The 17,342-nt window shown below is 33.9% G+C and overlaps 2 protein-coding genes across 12 annotated transcripts in view; one reads left to right on the top strand and one right to left on the bottom strand.

Moving 5' to 3' along the window:
- LOC143226219 (sodium-driven chloride bicarbonate exchanger-like) overlaps positions 1–4,829 on the bottom strand; it is a 146,561-nt gene extending 141,732 nt beyond the window's left edge. For 3 of the 8 annotated variants that reach the window (XM_076456931.1, XM_076456937.1, XM_076456952.1), the window contains exon 1: positions 4,653–4,810. The gene's annotated coding sequence lies outside the window, so the exon portion shown is untranslated. Of the gene's footprint in view, positions 1–4,652 lie in introns of all 8 variants that reach the window. The other 5 variants (XM_076456935.1, XM_076456938.1, XM_076456941.1 and 2 more) reach the window with 3 other exon arrangements.
- A 56-nt stretch (positions 4,830–4,885) lies between these two features.
- LOC143226223 (zinc finger CCCH domain-containing protein 15-like) overlaps positions 4,886–17,342 on the top strand; it is a 36,159-nt gene continuing 23,702 nt past the window's right edge. The window contains exons 1-4 of one of the 4 annotated variants that reach the window (XM_076456964.1): positions 4,893–5,053; positions 13,383–13,446; positions 13,669–15,966; positions 16,276–16,377. In XM_076456964.1, coding sequence (XP_076313079.1) covers positions 15,787–15,966; positions 16,276–16,377 — 282 coding nt within the window. In that variant the 5' untranslated portion in view covers positions 4,893–5,053; positions 13,383–13,446; positions 13,669–15,786. Of the gene's footprint in view, positions 5,054–5,693; positions 5,823–13,382; positions 13,447–13,668; positions 15,967–16,275; positions 16,378–17,342 lie in introns of those variants that run through there. The other 3 variants (XM_076456965.1, XM_076456963.1, XM_076456966.1) reach the window with 3 other exon arrangements.

The raw sequence follows: 17,342 nt of genomic DNA, 5'->3' as shown, positions 1-17,342 counted from the left end.
GCAATTTGTATTAAGACTCATAATCAAGTATTCTTCATAAACACAATAAAGGAGAATCAAAATGAATTCAATGCATCACTTCTTAGCTTGCAGCCTGAGCAAATATAAATATTGTCAGAAAACAACAAAATTATAAACATTGCCATTTTGAAAATCCTTCAAAAGTAATGAGCACATTGTTTTTTTTGTAATTTACAAGAGGGTAAAATATTGTAGATAATGGAAGAGTAATTAAAAGTTTTAATGAATTACAAAATCTAAAAAATGATCAAATGTTTATACCCTAGTATTTTTGTAGCATTAAAAAGGATATACAAGTTCTTGCTTTTATGACCCTAATGTTATGCATAAAAAACACTTCTACAGGGGCATAAAAACTGTTAATGCTGAGTTCCTTTAAATTTTTTCATGAGTAAAAATCTCTGAAGACAGTGATTGGGTAGACTTATGAAAAAATAACAAATGTTTAAAAATATCTAAATATTACTATTTTTGACTAGAATTTTCATGATACCAAAACACTGCATTTACATCTCAGCAGGTCAAAAATCAGATACTATGACTACATAATGCACTAAACTCATATCTCACTAAATAATAAAATCTACAACATGATTGATCACTTCAGTTATGTTTTACCAAATAAGGAAGATCATTAACACCTGTAGGCTATAATTATCTTTCTTCAGAAAATTAAAATTCACAACATAATCACCAAAGCAATGTAGTTAAACCACCCCACTAGGTAATAAAGCATGTGTCATAACTACTCAAAATATGTAGCAAATTATAACCAGAAAAAAAATATACATACCAATACTGTTTGTACACTAAGTCCTGTCTAATCATATAAAACAATGTACTGTGGCCAGCTGTGTTTTAATGTAGAGTAAACCCATACAATGGCTCTCTATGGAGAGCATATATCAGCTTCCATTTGATAAATCCACTACCACTGCTACATAGCCCATGAACATATTAGTAAATTTTTCATATGTATGGAATTTTCCATTATCCTGTGACTCCTAAAAATAACCCTCAAAGTTGATAATGAAAACATAAAGATATGAGCTGTATTAGATAGCTCATTTAATGAAATCAAATGAAATGGCAATTTCATTTAATTACAAAATTATTAGCCTAATATTAATAACCTTTCAAGTTGCTCTGGGGCCTATTAGGCCCCACTTTTCGTAGGAGTGTTAAGAGATTATAGATTGACCAAATGTTATTATTTAACATGAATAATAAATATAAAAAGCTTTAATCATATAAGTGAGATATTCTGATAAAATATAATAACTTTTAAATAGTTGTATGAAATGAAATAGGGAAAAATTGCAAATAAACTTTAAGAATGTAATGTAACAAGCTAGAAAGTTAAAATCCCTCTGAATGTATTAGTTAATATAAAAACTATATGTACTTTGGACTTCAAAGGTTTATTACATGCATTAATGACCTAATGATTTCATTCACATATAATTTCAGTCGGACAATATGTTGAGTGGATGGTGGATAATATTCTAGGCATATTACACAGAATGTGTTTGTTTTGTTATAGCAAAACCACATCAGGCTATCTGCTGTGTCCACCAAGGGGAATCAAAGCCCTGATTTTAGCACTGTAAATTCAAAGACTTGCATCTGTCCTACCAAGGGACAGACAATGAACACTTGTATAATAGCTGTTATGGAGTGAATGTTTTTTTTAAGTTAGCATTCACAAACTTCATATTGTAAAAACTGTTGTTATAACAATCTACTTACATCAATAGTATTCCAACTGCTACTGTAGTTGTTGTATGCCAGCTAACCTTATAAGCTGTTAGATGCAATGGTAGCATACATCATGATCTTATATAATCATAACAGAAGTATCCTTCTGTATGAAACACAAGTCTATAGAGTCACTTGTCTTATAATGTAGTGTCTGCTGTTACTTTAATTTAAACTCTTGTTGTATATGAGAATGCAGATGTTTACTTCTAGTTTGGAATAGTTATTTTAGATGTCTTATTGAGTGAAGTGTTGATCCTGCAGTGAATAAATGAATGACCATTCATCATCTCAATGTTACTCCTCCAAAAAAAAACACATAAAAACCTATGTACCATTTTTCCCAAACCAAAAGCTTATTCAACAGAAGTGTGAGCCACAGCCTAAACTACTTGCTCACACTGGTCATATCAGACAAACTATCTTAAAAAGGCAAAAAGTAGTAGTACTTCCAAAGATAAAATCATTATATGGGATATCAAAGGTTGTTTTAACTACCTTTTAATATTCCAGCTTCCATATTACCTTCTCAAACAAACTTCTCACAGGCAACATATCGAAGTTTAGAACAATTTCTAACACTTTAACCCAACAACTCTAACTTTTCAATGTTACACAGAAATTAAATTCAAATTTTTAAGCAAGTCACCTTCTTACTGCTCATACTTCCAAGTTACATATAAGTATGATAACTATCTCTATACTTTTATCCATCATATCAATATTTTTTTATGTGATTGCAAGCCCAAAACTACACAAAAATTTTTTAAAAGGCTTCAACATAACCTTATATAAAGTACAAGGTTAAAATAGCCTTCTTATTTTCAAGTTATAAATTTCTCTAAAAAAAAAGATTCCTAATTCTTTTAGCTTGTTTCACCACAATCAAATACATTAGACTACTGTGTGTAAATAATCATACTTACATTATTTTAAACCTTTACACCACCCTTATTTTTCAATGGGATTCCAAACATATTTATATATGGTGTCTTTGTTGTTATTATTTGCAATAATTTTATCAAGATACAAATAATAGCTGATACTATGGAATAAGAACCAGAATCTCCTTTGATTAAGTAAGTGGTTCAAAAGTTGTACAAAGTTCAAAGTTAGAAAATTGAAAACAGATTTTTCATTTTAAAGAGAATAACTGATATTTACCTGTAAAACAGGAGTATTTTGCAGTGAAAACAATATTTTATAGTTAATAAGGCTCCAATGCATACAAAGATTCATTAACAAATCCACCATCATATCATATTATTTACAGTAGGAAAATAATTAAATGTTTTAAAAAATTACCTTTCAAAATTATGCAACGGTATATGTTATCTTGTATAATTATAGATAACTCAAATGATAAAAATATTATGCTTAAATATTCTAAAAAATGTTTTACAAACTGCTACAGTTTATGACTGTATATATACTTATATAAAGTATATTTAGTATATACATATTTTTTATCAAATTAACACTGAAATGGTGAAAATGTTTTATGTTAAATTTGTATATTTACAAATATTTGAAATTTAAGTAATAACATTTTATTGTGAATATTATTTGTATTTTATCCAAAAAAGTCACAAGCACAAGCAAAATAACTGAACAGTTTAAGAAATGTTTTCATCTCCATTAATATCTGACCCTTTAGCTTCCTATTAATGGCCAGTGATCCCAAAAGAATATGTATGTATATGTGTGTGTGTGTGTGAAATTTCCAGGAATGCTTCAAATGAATATCCCTAATGAGTTGTGTTATATGTCACAACACTTGTTTCTTTGGTACTACATTATCAATCAAAGACAAAAGCTTTAAGAATTAATATTTTTTATTGAGTTGAGGAATAATTCGTGAGCGTTTTTTCAAGTTAAACAAATATATTCATAAATGAAATGCTTTCGCAAAATATTTAATGTCATTTGGTAGAGTATTTTTTGCTCTAATAGATGGTGTGTTTGATTTTCATATGTCTTTAATTTTTGCTTTCATTTTCAGCTCATTAAATGGAATGTCAAGTGGACAAAATGAGCATTTTTGACACCATCTGCTTTTCGCATTTAATTTCTTGCAATTTCGTTTAAAACAATGCATACTATATACCTAGGTATTACATGAAATAAAGTATCATAATAAATGTTTTGGGTGTAATGTGTTCATGCATTGAAGTATTGTATAGTCTTGCATGTAATGCTTGAATGAAATTATTTAAAAACGCTCACAAATTATTCCTCAACCTAATAGTTAATCTGCCAAATGTATTATGTCTATTAATAATACTCTTAAGGTTACATTTGACGACTTAATTGACACCAAATGAAATACGATTTAGATTTTAGAAAAGTGCTCAAACTGATGTCTAAGTCCCTAATTGCACAGCGGTATGTCTGCAGACTCACGCCACAAAAATCTGGGTTTCGATGCCTATGGTGGGCGGAGTACAAATAACCCATTGTGCAGCTTTGTGCTTAATTCTAAACAAACAAACTGACGTCCAACAAATATTTACTAGAAATTTGAAAGGTTTATTACTAAACTATATTATAATCTAAAATTGAAATAAACTGTTTTGAAAATGCAAGTCTTACTATTCGAAAGTTTGAGAAACCTACAAGTTATTCTATCACAAAATATTACGAACTCAAATAATAAATGAGCCATTTATCCAAATCTAATACATACTTTGAAGCACTTTAATTTATAATTTGTAATTGCAATAATTAACTTACAAGTATCGTTACTACCAGCTTTGAGTTTGGTTAGCATCCGACGTAGAATTTTACCTTTACACATTTCGTAGTCATGAGCGCCAGTCCTAGTACTAATGCAATATTAAAAATTAAAGAATAAAATCATATTAATTACTTACCTTAGGATCTGAAGACAACTATTACAATATCAGTCAAGTTCTATTTCTCACTTTTTAACCTAATAATACTACTAGAATTACAAAATATTCCATTATACTAACAATGACAAGAACATAAACATACGTATGCTTTTTTATTTTCTTACTTTGACGAGAACTTTCTTGCAGATTCGCTTGGCACTTTGTTCGAAACTCTAGAGGTCGCTCGATAACACATGTAGCTAAGCACCCAGGTCACTGAAAATTTGTAAGCCAAGTGTTACGTTCAACACGTTGGGTCTCAAAAATTTGATGTCGTAAAATTTTTACAGTTTTACTTTAGTGAAGTGATGCCCCCAAAGAAAAAACCAAACGAAACAGGAAAGAAAGTTGACCAGAAGAAAAAAGAAAAAATTATCGAAGTAAAACAATTTTATTGTCGTATACATAGGCATTGGAATTATGTAAATTGTAACTAGTGCGATATTTATACTTGTAGTGATGTTCCGTAACTTGAATTTACCGTAGCGGCTAAGCCTAATACAAGTCTGTGAGTGGTAATACGAAAATGAATTAGTTAACCACATAATTAATAGTAGTGTTTGCAATATTATCACAAATGTTATGCTTAATGTAAGTAGATTTGGACAACATTTTAAAATAAAATTATTGATATATAACTTATAAGTAGGGACTACATAAATTGTAAATACGATTTTTAAACTTTAAAGGCAATGGTGAAAAAGTTCATGTTCTATCACTTTGAAGTGTGGCTCTATCGTAATTAGAAAAAAGGCATTTCTAATGGTTGAGTGGGTCCTACAAATTATTATGGTTTTATTCTTACTGTCACTCGTCCATGTGAAGCAACTAGTAAAGCTTGAAGAGCACTTAACAGAGCAAGTAGTTCTCCTTATAACTTAATTGCTTTAGTGACTCTTTATGTACAAGTTAAACTATGAAAATAATTTTTATAATATTAAATAGTTTTTTATTAAAACAAATTCAGGTACAAGACCAGAAACAACATGAGTAGATAATTGCACTTTGCACTCATTCTAGATCTTTTGTTTATTGGCTGATGCCTTTACCAAAACCAGATTGGCCAAAGAACAGGCAACTGCTGCACCCTTTGTTAAAACTGGATCTACAGCTGGCCACAAAGCAGATATCAACATACTACAATATTCAGTGAGTAAATGTACTGATCTTCTATTGATATAGTAACATTAATACAGGAAAAAAAAAATGGCTTGTAAGTTCAAAGTGTGTATGCTCAGATACTTGTTGGAAATGCTTTCAGTGTCAGTGTAGATGCAACGGTTTAGACTCAGAGGTCAAAATGGCACAAAAAGCAGGTGTGAATGAGCTGCAAGGTAAATTAAAAGTATGAAGAAAGAGAAAAGGAAGGACTGGTTCATCTATTCCACTGGAGGGTGATGAAGATGAAATGCCTAGCACTACTTCTGAGGATCCCTTGGAGTTTGTGACACTGAATGAATGATGCAGATAATCCAAGAACTGAAGTGTAAAAGCAAAGCATTGTTGTGGTACTCTAAAATGGCACAAGAACAATGTCTATTCAATTCGGCATTGAATCCACAACAACATTAAACTTTCCAAATCAAGAAGCTCGATAAAAAGCATCAAGTTTCAGTGCTCTTATAAAGAGCAATTGATTGCTTGCATTCTGCATGGCATGATTAAGGGTTCTCTGCACTGTGATCCAGATGATCTTATGAACATGACTGGAAATGACTTTTGTAGAAATCTGATGATACAAAACTGTTCTCAAGTGCCAACAATATGCAACAAGTTTTGCCTGAGAAAGTTATACTTGTTCTGATATGTTTGTTGATGATGTTCAAAGAAATGAAAGATAGATTGAAGAACAAACTTTTGAAATAGCTAGATTATCCCACTGATGTAGAGATCAAGGCCTTTTATCTACTCTGAAAACAAAAAGCAAGAATGAGAACAAATAGTCAATAACACAACACAACATGCACATCTTCCAGGTTTACTGCTGTGTACTATGGGAGTCAAAAACTTGCAATAGCATCACTAAATCTGCATATTTTTTCATAAAACCTTGTGGGGGATTTTTGTTCAACCTGAAAAGTTTAAAAGTGAGTTTTAGCTTATTCTAGAATGATGTTATTTATTAAGGGCTGCCATACAGCACAATTCTTGGGTGCCTGGCTTGTAGAAGCAATGTTAAAGATTTTCAGTCTAAGAAAAGCATTGATTTCTTTATGTCATCCAATTCTAATTTTAATGTCTTTGACCAGAAACTAAAATAAATGGGTATCTGTATTTATGGCAGCACTATTTTTCTCTCACTTTGGCTATTTAAATTAGATTTACATTGCTTAGCTTAAAGCCAGATCAAAAAAATAACTTATTATTGCAAGATTCATGGTTAAACTTCAAAATTTCTTGATCAGTATGAAATACAATTGTATACCTTTGAGAATTGATTACATCAGTTACTTTCATGCAAGGTAATCAATTAATTTTATGAAAATAATCAACTTATGTGTCTAATTATTACTATAGTTAATAATTCAGTAATCAAAAATTAATTTTTTTAGAGGCAGTTCACATCTTGCACAGAAAGCTTTCTTCTCTATGTCTGCCTTAGAAATTTCCATGCTACTTCTGAAGTTTTGCTGATTGTGTGAGTAACTGATTTCCTCACACAGGTTGTGTAGTAATGATAGCTTATGGTTATGTTGACTAACTTTCTTTCAACCACATTGTGATGCTTCTTCTATGGTGATATTGTTTTGTCTGGGGTACATGAAATGGTGTGTAAGGCAGAGGTGAGACTGTTTCTTGTTTCTTTTTTTTATAGTAGTCTTTGGCTAGTGTGTCAAATCTGTCATTGAAATAAGGTAATTTGCTCATTTTGTATAGATAATTAACTGGTGTGTATTTTGGAAGCCTTAGGGCTTATCTTAATACATGATTTTGTTGATATTGTAGTACTTTGAGTATTCTTTCTGACATCCTTATTGTGACCTAGCAATTGTTAGTTGATAATTGGGCAGATCTAGTTTTCATAGGTTTTTAATTATGTTGCTGGTTTTTCATCCTTTATTTTTATCTGCTATTAGTCAGAGATGGTTAATTTGTTTACTGATGGTGTATTTTCTTCATGTATTGTGCCCATGTAAGTCTTATTAAATGTGAGATTAAGAAATTTAGCTTTAGAGCCTAGTTTTATTTCTACATTAATCTTAATTTGACCTATTTTACAATTTTTAAAATATTTATTTAGACTTCTTTGGATATTATTCTGTGGGTTTTCATTGGGTTTAACATGACCCACCAATTGTTAATGACATTTGGAGATTTTTGATCCTGATACACTGTTATTAACATGTTTATTCAGATGTTTCAAACAGCAATGTTGTCAGTATACTAGTAGATGTATGTGTAGGTATGATTAGGGAAGGGTATGTTGTTTATAAGTATAATGTCTAGCAGTGGTGATTGAACTGACTCTTGCAGGATTCTTGTGTTGTCTACTACATGAGATAGTGTATTGTTTATTTTAATGATTGCAGTATGGTGTCTTTTTGATTCCCAATTTCCTATCCTACCCTGCATCACTCTCATGAAACTCAATGGTGATGTTTTTGTCATTTTGAGTTCTGAGAGCTCTCTTCCTATCCATGGGTTTGAATTTCTATTACACTTTTAGGCATGATAGTATTGTTACCATTCTTAGTGGAACATTTTGTTTGGTTCGATTCCAGTTACTTGGTGTTTCCTAAATTAAGCACCATAATGGCAATCTAATATAAAATTTCTTGCTAATATAGACTTTGAACTGTATTTCTAGAGATGCCAACCATTACAATTTGAGCGTAATCATTATGATTTTAGTGTATATATTACAACTATACGCTCATACAGTCAAATATTATGACTTGTTGCAACTCCCAAATTATTATATATTATATAGGCCTATACAATAAAGTAATAAATTGTTCCCCCAAGGCTTGAAAGGGGTGAAAAGAAAATTTCTAGTGAGATACAAATAAATTTTGATAATAGATACAAGACAGAGTCCAAATGGCTACTTGCAATAATCATGTTTGTGCTTGAAATAATAAAAAATATTTGTATCTTTGGCATCTACCAATAGTTTGAGTGCGGTGCATCTCCATACTGGTAAATCTAAAAGGACTAAAACTGTGAATCAAAAATTTAGGAAAGAGTAAAATGCAAAATATCCAGTCATTGCATCAAAAGTCAGTGACAGTCATGCGTTTTGTACAGTTTGTCACATTGATTTTTCTGTGGCGCATGGCGGGATAAACGATTGTTCCAGACATACAAAATTGGCATCTCACCAACAAAAGGCTGAGGCAAAGACAAAAACAATGCAGATAACGACATTTATGAGTAAGAATTCAGAATTTTTTAAAATTTATTTATTAAATACACAAAACACAGTCATAAATGAGGAATCTATAGCAGTAATAAATAATAATAGTTATAATAATAAACAGCTTAGAGACATTGGTCAGGCCTAGTAATCTCAAATAATAAAGGGCTTTGTCTACAATCATTACACTCAGTCATTTGAAATAGTTGGCATCTCTGTACTTCTTGGGTCAATTCTTAATGAACTGTTTCCTTGCCTGCCATTGGATACTATGAGTGGGTTGTGAACTGCATTTCTTGACCCAATCATGTTCTGCCTTCAGTTTGTATTCTCCTCCTTCCAATTTTCTTTGGAGGTTCTCTTTTGAAGACTACTCATTTTTGTCTAACCAATCCTCTCACATTCATGATTCCTCTCTTCAGATTACCCATCAGTGTGGATTCAGTGAGGGGACCTTCCAAAGAAGGTACTGTTTTTCATTTTACCTCCCCCGAGTTCTAAACATCCACCCATGTGTTTGCTGTGCAATGCAACCCATGAAGGGAGGAGAAGATCCTGGTGTTTGAGGGATGCAACCCTAACACACCACTTTTGCCTTGAGTTCGTGTAGATGGGCAGCCTTGGGGTGGCCCCTTCAGAGTCAGTCGGATGGTCCACTTGAGCTTGGGTCAATGAACTACCAGTGTTGGATGTTCTCAGCGGGTGTTGTGGGCATTGTATCTAATGCTTTTGTTTGGGTATAGTGCTCATAAAACCATGGCAGTCTAGTGCACTGGTTTAGTGGGCACTGAAATATTCTTTCATTATTATGGATCCCCTAAATAAAATAGTGACAAAAACAGTACATAGGTAAACAACCACATCTTAAAACGTCTGAGCAGTAATCTTCAACCTCTGTAACACCTGTACCTCATTTTCTTATTCTACATTCTCTTTCAGATAAACCTTTAGGGCAAATATCTCTCTTTTTTTATTCAGAAAACACTAGAGGGACTTGCTGGCTCTCCTAAGTCAGTCAGAAAACTTCCCTATAGTGAGATATTCGTGGAAACATCCACTGCCAAACAGTGAACTCCTCTTGCATTCAAAAGCAATTGGGGATAAACACATTGAGGTTACTTCCTATACTGCTCTGAATTTGTCATAAGGAGTTATTGTTGAGAGAGATTTGAAGAAAATTTGAGAGTCGGAAATCTTTGCTGGTTTCTCTACCCAAGGAATTTCTGTAGTCAGGCATATATCCACTCACAAAGATGAAGTTATGATGCTGACCAATATCCTAATTTTAACATTTACATCATCACGTTGACCTACCACCATCAAGGCAGGTTATCTTAATTGCAAGGTATGACCATATATTGCAAACCCTTTCAGATCTTTCCAGTGTCAACAATTCAGTCACTTGAAGACATCATGTTTAGGTTCCCTGATGTGTGCTCATTGCAGTGGCAAGGACCACAATGCCTATGAGTGTGAAACATGCATTAATTGTAATGAGTTTCACCCATAATACTTTTGTTCTTGCCCTAAGTGGTTGGAAGAAAAAGAGAAACAGCATTTGAAAACCATTCAAAACATTACTCACTGTTGAAAGTTACTGTCCACCACTTCAAATGTTTGCTGCTGCACTTAATTCCACTACTACAGTGGGACTGCAGACAGATCACTCTGTGCCTCCTAAAGAATCATTTTGAAACCATATGAAAAGTCTTTTTATCACCATGGTTAAGAAAGTTGATGAATCAACACCCACCTCAGTCCCTACCATTCATTCCAGCAAACCCCTAGATCCACTTCCTTTGGTTCCAAGTATTGGTATTTTCTCGGGTAGATCTTCTTCGGCCCTGAAATGCTAAACAATCATTTGTTCATGCCCTCATTCGCTGGAATCTTCTTCCAACAACAGAGATCTGCCCAATTGACCCAGGGCAGGATCTATGGAGGTCGATAGACCTCCTTCAAATGAAGAAAATAAAGAAAAATGTGGTCGAAAACAGAAGGGCTCTCCACCCAGTTTGCCTACATATAAATAAAAATGGCAATTTTGACACAGTGGAACTGTCAAGGTTTACATTCTAATCTGGATGACATCAAAGCACGAATAGATTCTTACCATCCTGTATGTCTTTCCTTTCAAGAAACATTTCTGAAACCTGTCGATACAGTCACCTTTTGGCATTTTTCTTTGTATGACAGGTTGTGTGATGAACAGGTGCATGTTGGTCGATCAGCATGTACCCACCCTGTCTTTGCCACTTGAAACGCCCTTGGGGGCCATGGCCATCCATGTTTCCTTAGTCGTACCATCACTGTTTGTTCTCTCTACCTGTCTCCTAAAGAGACCCATAATCAATCGGACCTTTATGCTCTCACTGAACAGTTGCTGTCTCCCTTTTTAATCCTGGAGGACTTTGATGGACATAATATCCTCTGTGGAGATACTGATATTCATGGTAGGGGTTGTTCTGTAGAGTGTATGCCCTCAGATCACAACCTTTCTTTCTTAAATACTGGTTCTTGTACTTATTTTCATGCACCTAATCAGTCTTTTACTGCTATTGGTGTGCCAGTCTGCTCTCCTTTACTATTTTCCCACTTCTGATGGAGGGTTGACAGTAACCCACAAGACAGTGATAAGTTTCCTATCATTTTGAGAGAGACTGGCTGTGGTCCGTGCCACCTGACCATCATGCCCTGGTGGAAGCTAGACTATGGGTCTCTGCTCTATGGCTCTGCCAGGACCTTGGCCATAAAGATGGTGGACCTCATTCATCATCAGAAACTTTGGCTCTGCACTGGGGCTTTCCACACTTTTCCAGTCCAGAACTTGTACACAGTGTCTTATGAACCTCCTCTACACCTCTGCTGTTTGCAACAGTCTTTACAGTATGCTTCAAAACTTTGATCCTTACCACAGCATCACACCTGGAGATGTGTTTTTCTTCCTCGGTGGGCTATGCTTTTTCAAAACAGATGATTGGCCATTGTTTCTTTTGTTCTTCATATCCAGGCACAGTTGGATGAATTGGGTCTGTTCTTGGATAACATTGCTGTATCCACTGGTCAGCTCATTCCAACATGGATTATTAGCATTCCCAAAAGTATCTTTTCTCTAAGTCATCTGAAAAAAGTGGATACTCCAGATTGGAAGTAATATCATTTATTTGCTGAGCATCTTTCGAACCACCCCTCCATTCCCATTTATACAAATGGTTTGAAATCATGTGACTGTGGGCTTTGCCATGGTTTGTTGTGGTTCAGTGGTTGCACACAGAATCCCCTCTACAGTTGCTCTGTTCACTGATGAAGTGTATGCCATTTCTCTTGCCCTGAATCACATAGAAGCTAAGCAGTACTTGAATTGTACTATTTATACTGACTCATTTAGTTCTATATGGACTCATTTCTCTTTAACATCCACTTCTTCTGAATACCAATATAACCTGCTGACACCGTAGCTAAATCTCTCTGCCTTGGTGTTATCACTGCTGTGCCTCTTCCATACGTGGACAATGGTTTTGTATTCAAGGCTCGACTCTGTGCCAGTTGGCAGTTGACTTGGAGTGAGTAATGTGAAAACAAGTTTTTCCAGATAAAACACTCTATTGGACTTTGACCATTTTGTTTCCATAAGGATTGGAAAGAGGAAGTTGTCCTGACTAGACTTTGCATTGGTCACAGTTTTTAACTCATCATTTTCTTTTGTCTGGGACTAATGCAACAATGTGTGGTCTGTGGGAAACTCAGGTCACAATAGCCCACATTTTACAGTCATGCTATCATTACAACTCTCAATGATGGCACCATTTTAAATACATTTTGTCCCAAGTAATCAGTGATGTCAAGAAAACCACTTGTAGAGAAATATATATGTAAAAACGGCCCGTTTGGATTGAGAAAATTTTTTTACATAGTTCACTCCTCTTTGTAAAAAAATTTTCTCAACCCAAGCGAGCCGTTTGTACATATATATTTTGTCCCAAGGTTTATCCCTAACGTTAGACAGTGTCATTGATGATGGTGACACTGTCCACCTTACAAATGTTTTTAGTTTTTTAAAGGCCATTGGCCTTTTTCATGCTATTTAAGTTTTTTAATTCATAAACTAAACTTTTTTTTAATGTGATTCTTTTTTATGAATTAAAGTAAAATTAATTCGTTACAAAATTTGAAAATGTCCATGACATCAAATAGCTCAAAACTAGGACTGGAAAGGCCAACTTTAAGTGACTCATGCTGATGTTTGAACTTACCTGTTAGTCATCTTGGCATGTATAATAATTAAAATTATGCTACAGAAAGTCTTTTAAAACTTGTATTACTTTATTTTTTCTCTCCCTGCTGTAAACTAGCAAAATTAGAAAATGGCTGTGATGTCAAATAACTCGAAACCAGGACTGGAAAGACCAACTTCAGGTGACTAACACTGATGTTTGAAGTTACATATTAGTCATTCTGGCAAGTTATAATAATTAAAATTATGCAACAAAAAAGTCTTTTAAAACTTGTATTACTTTACTTTCTCTCTAAATGCTGAAAATTGGATTTAATGTTAAGTTTTTAATTCAAAAATTAAACTTTTTGTTTTACCTTGATTCCTTTTTACGAATTTTAATAAGTTTACTTTTTTTTTACCAGTTTGATGCAGATAGTCTAGTTACTTTGCACCATAAAATGCCAAACAACCAACCAACCTCTTCAGGTTATCTGTTGTCCATCCCTTGGCCCTGGCCGTTCCTACCTTCTGCCTGGTCTGACTATGATACTCACCTCCTTTCTAGCTTTTACCTTGAGACTTGGCCTCAACTAAACACTCCTTGTTGTTTATTCTTGGTGGTATGGTATCCCTTGGCTGGCTTGACCTTGGTTCTTTGCTATCTGTCAACTAAACCCCTCTTCCCTGTAACAGGGTTTTGGATATGTGAGTGTGGACTTGGATTCATCGATAATAGGTGCCTGTAACTTGTTGGTGATAAATTTTAACAATAAATGGACAGCACACAACCAACTAAAATTATTCATAGGATATCACAGTTGTATGTAAAATTCTAAATTTTCTTGTCAAAAATCCATACAGGCAAATTCAATTACTTTAGAATTCAACTAACAATAATATTTTTTTTTCCTCTATTCTGTTTCTTACTATACACTCTGCTATAAATTCACTTGCATTACCTTGTGTATTACCACAGTTGTTGTCTCAAACATTAAATAAGTGTTGATTTTTATAGAGCTACATAATGAAATTTGTCACAACTAATACTTAAAATAATCAATTTTAACACTTCTGTCATAAAAACTAAACAATCATTAAATATTAAATCACAAGCTTAACTAAATAATAACACACTAATCAGTCTGCCAATTATACACTTCTACTTATACCACCTCTTTTCCAACATTGTTTCTTGTTCTTTTGCTTTCACATTTGATTTAGGCTAATCCTTTACCTGGTTGAGATAGACTTTACAATCTGCTAATAGTTTCCTTTTCTGGGCATCATTCCACCTGGCCCTTTTACCTGTGGGAGGTGGATTTTGACATTAGTCAATCTGTCACCGTTTTACTCATTAGTTCTACCATCAGACACCTCCCTTCCATTTACCAGGATGTTCCACAGAATTTTGCTGCCCCTGCCTTTGCCAATTGTTGAGTGGCACCTTCATCATTTTGCCTGCTTGATACTGCAAGTTGTTTTCTTCTTTGTTCTCTCATTGTGGTCAGATCCTTTTCTTGTCTATGTGCATATTTGCCCAGTTCCTGAGCCCAGCTGGGACCTTGGTGCCATCCTATGTGCTCTTACTCCTGACCATTCAAACCACCAGTAACTTGCAGCTTCAACCATTTCATCAGACATATTTTTTTTATCTTCTTGTATGTAGTTGCAGTTGTTCTCTCTTTATGCTACTGATTCGTCCTGTACTATTTATGTTGTACTGTTATTTTTTTTTCCTCTTTCCAGTACCTTCTTCCTCTTTCCAGTACCTTCTTCCTCATTCTTCAGTCACTTCTCTCTCATCATTCTGTTTCACTCTACTGTGTTTTTTTTTTAGCTTAGACAGATTTTATTCTCTGTTCATACGATTCATTGCTACTTAGTTCATAACTATTCTTTTCTGGGTTTTTATCTTCAACTGTTCATTCTCTGGGATTTCACTTCTACAAAGGACATATTTTCTTCTGCCTTTATTGGTTTGGTTTGCCATATTTTTTGTTTGGTTGTCTCCTTTCAAGAGTCTTTTTGCTTCCAGATGGTTTACATTTCATCTCCTCTTTTATTTTCTCACAACTTTTCAACTTCTGGTGGACAATTTTATTCATGCTGTGACACATGGACTACCTCACTTACCTTCACCGCTCACTCTCTTCACTGTCTTGTCTCCTGGTGGTCACTGTCTAACCCCATTCACTTTGTTACAACATACTATTCTTAGTTGAGTTATTACATTTTCTTTGGTTTATAGCATTTGTTATGATGTTATGCCAGGTAGCTAGTGGTGCCTGTCAGGGTACACTTATTTTACATTTTGCCAGGATAATGGAAATTGCTCATACCATCTGCCCATATATGCCTAATGACCAGATGGGGTACTCTTTAAAACTACTTGTGGTATTGTAGTGGTATATTTTGATATTCATCTACTGTATGATTCAGACCATATGTATTCAATGGACTATTTATTATGGAAAAAGCACCACATGCTGATTTGCCTGCTTCCCTGACTTGTGCTTGCAGTCTTTTCAAAATAGCTTTAAATGGTCACCCATTACACTGTCTCTAATAACAGACCTTTCCAGCAGATGTCCAATAGGGATCTGAGCATTTCTCTATCTTTCCACTACCAATTTTCCCCCTTACCATTTCCTAGCTGCTATGGTGGTGGACCATGGAGAACTCTCACTGATTGGGATCTTATAGCCAGGGCTGAACAAATGGTACTGGTTGGTCATTTTTGTTATTTAATAAGGTGAAAAAAATACTTGAAATTGGTTTTGTTTTGTTGCTGTTGACAGTATCCTTACATACACTACACAATATTAACACACTATTCTGAGTCATGTACATTATTTGTTAACCAAAGAAAAAGATTTTAAGAAGACAGTTGATAAAGACTGTTTTCCTCATAAAGATTAATTATTATTCAAAACCTTTTCAATGAAACATTCATAGTTTTATCAAAGATAATGAATGTTGTTGTCTTGCACTTATGCAGCTCTTAATATCTTTATTTTTGACACTTTCAGGACAAAACATTTGGCTTGAAGAATAAGAAAGGTGCAAAAACTCAGAAATTCATCCAACAAGTTCAACATCAAGTAAAATTTGGAAACCAGAGTATAAAGAAGGTAGGCGTAAGTGTGAAGATTGGATATCAAAAGTGTAATAATGTATGGAGTGATCATAGGCAAATTTTTGGGTAGTAAAATAATTATTCCTACAAAACTATGTGTATTCATACACCATGTAACTTTACGATATATATCTGTAAGTTCTTTATAATGTTATGAATTAATTCAAGAAGATAAAATGTATTTGGCAGTATACTTATAGGTTCAGCATGGCCAAGTGATTTAGGCACTTGACTCGTAATCATTGGTAAAAGAGTAGCCCAAGAGTTAGCAGTGGGTGGTGATGACTAGCTGCCTTCCCTCTAGTCCTACACTGCTAAATTAGGGATGGCTAGCATAGAAGGCCCTTGTGTGGCTTTGTGGCTTTCAAAACAAACCAAAACAGTGTATTTATAAATAAACTTTATACTTGACCTGATATATGGATGTGAAAGATACTATGTTGTAAACTGTATATGATGTTATGATATGAAAATGTTGAAATGTTTGCAAAGAAATTCATTTTTTTCCATATTTGCAAATCTGTAGTACTTGTGGCCATTATCAAGTGAGTAAGTATTTCTGTACCATATTTGATGTTGGTGAGACACAGTGCAAGTTTTTATCAAATAGGTTTTACTCAAGGCATGATTGGAGCTATGTCAGTAAGAAAGGAACCAAAATTATAAACCATTGGAGCTTGAAATACAAAAAATGCTGTTAAACTTTGTTGATTGACAGCATAAATAAAATACTAGTGAAATATAACAGTTATTATATGTAACATCCCGATGAAAGGTGCCTTCAGTGTGTCTGATAACACTCTAATCAATAGAAAACTTGAAATTATCAGGGACCTGGGACCCAAAACCACTGCGAATGCAGGTGAGCCATAAAAAATGTTACCTAGGTAGCCCATGTGGCTCCTTAAAAGGATCTGTTTTATGACATATTTATATTCTGGGATGATATAAAGCTGTTAT

This window comes from Tachypleus tridentatus, chromosome 9, assembly GCF_004210375.1.
Source record: "Tachypleus tridentatus isolate NWPU-2018 chromosome 9, ASM421037v1, whole genome shotgun sequence".
Taxonomy (NCBI): Eukaryota; Metazoa; Arthropoda; class Merostomata; order Xiphosura; family Limulidae; genus Tachypleus; species Tachypleus tridentatus.
The sequence above is the reverse complement of the archived record's forward strand: the minus strand, read 5'-3'. Positions and strand labels throughout refer to the sequence as shown.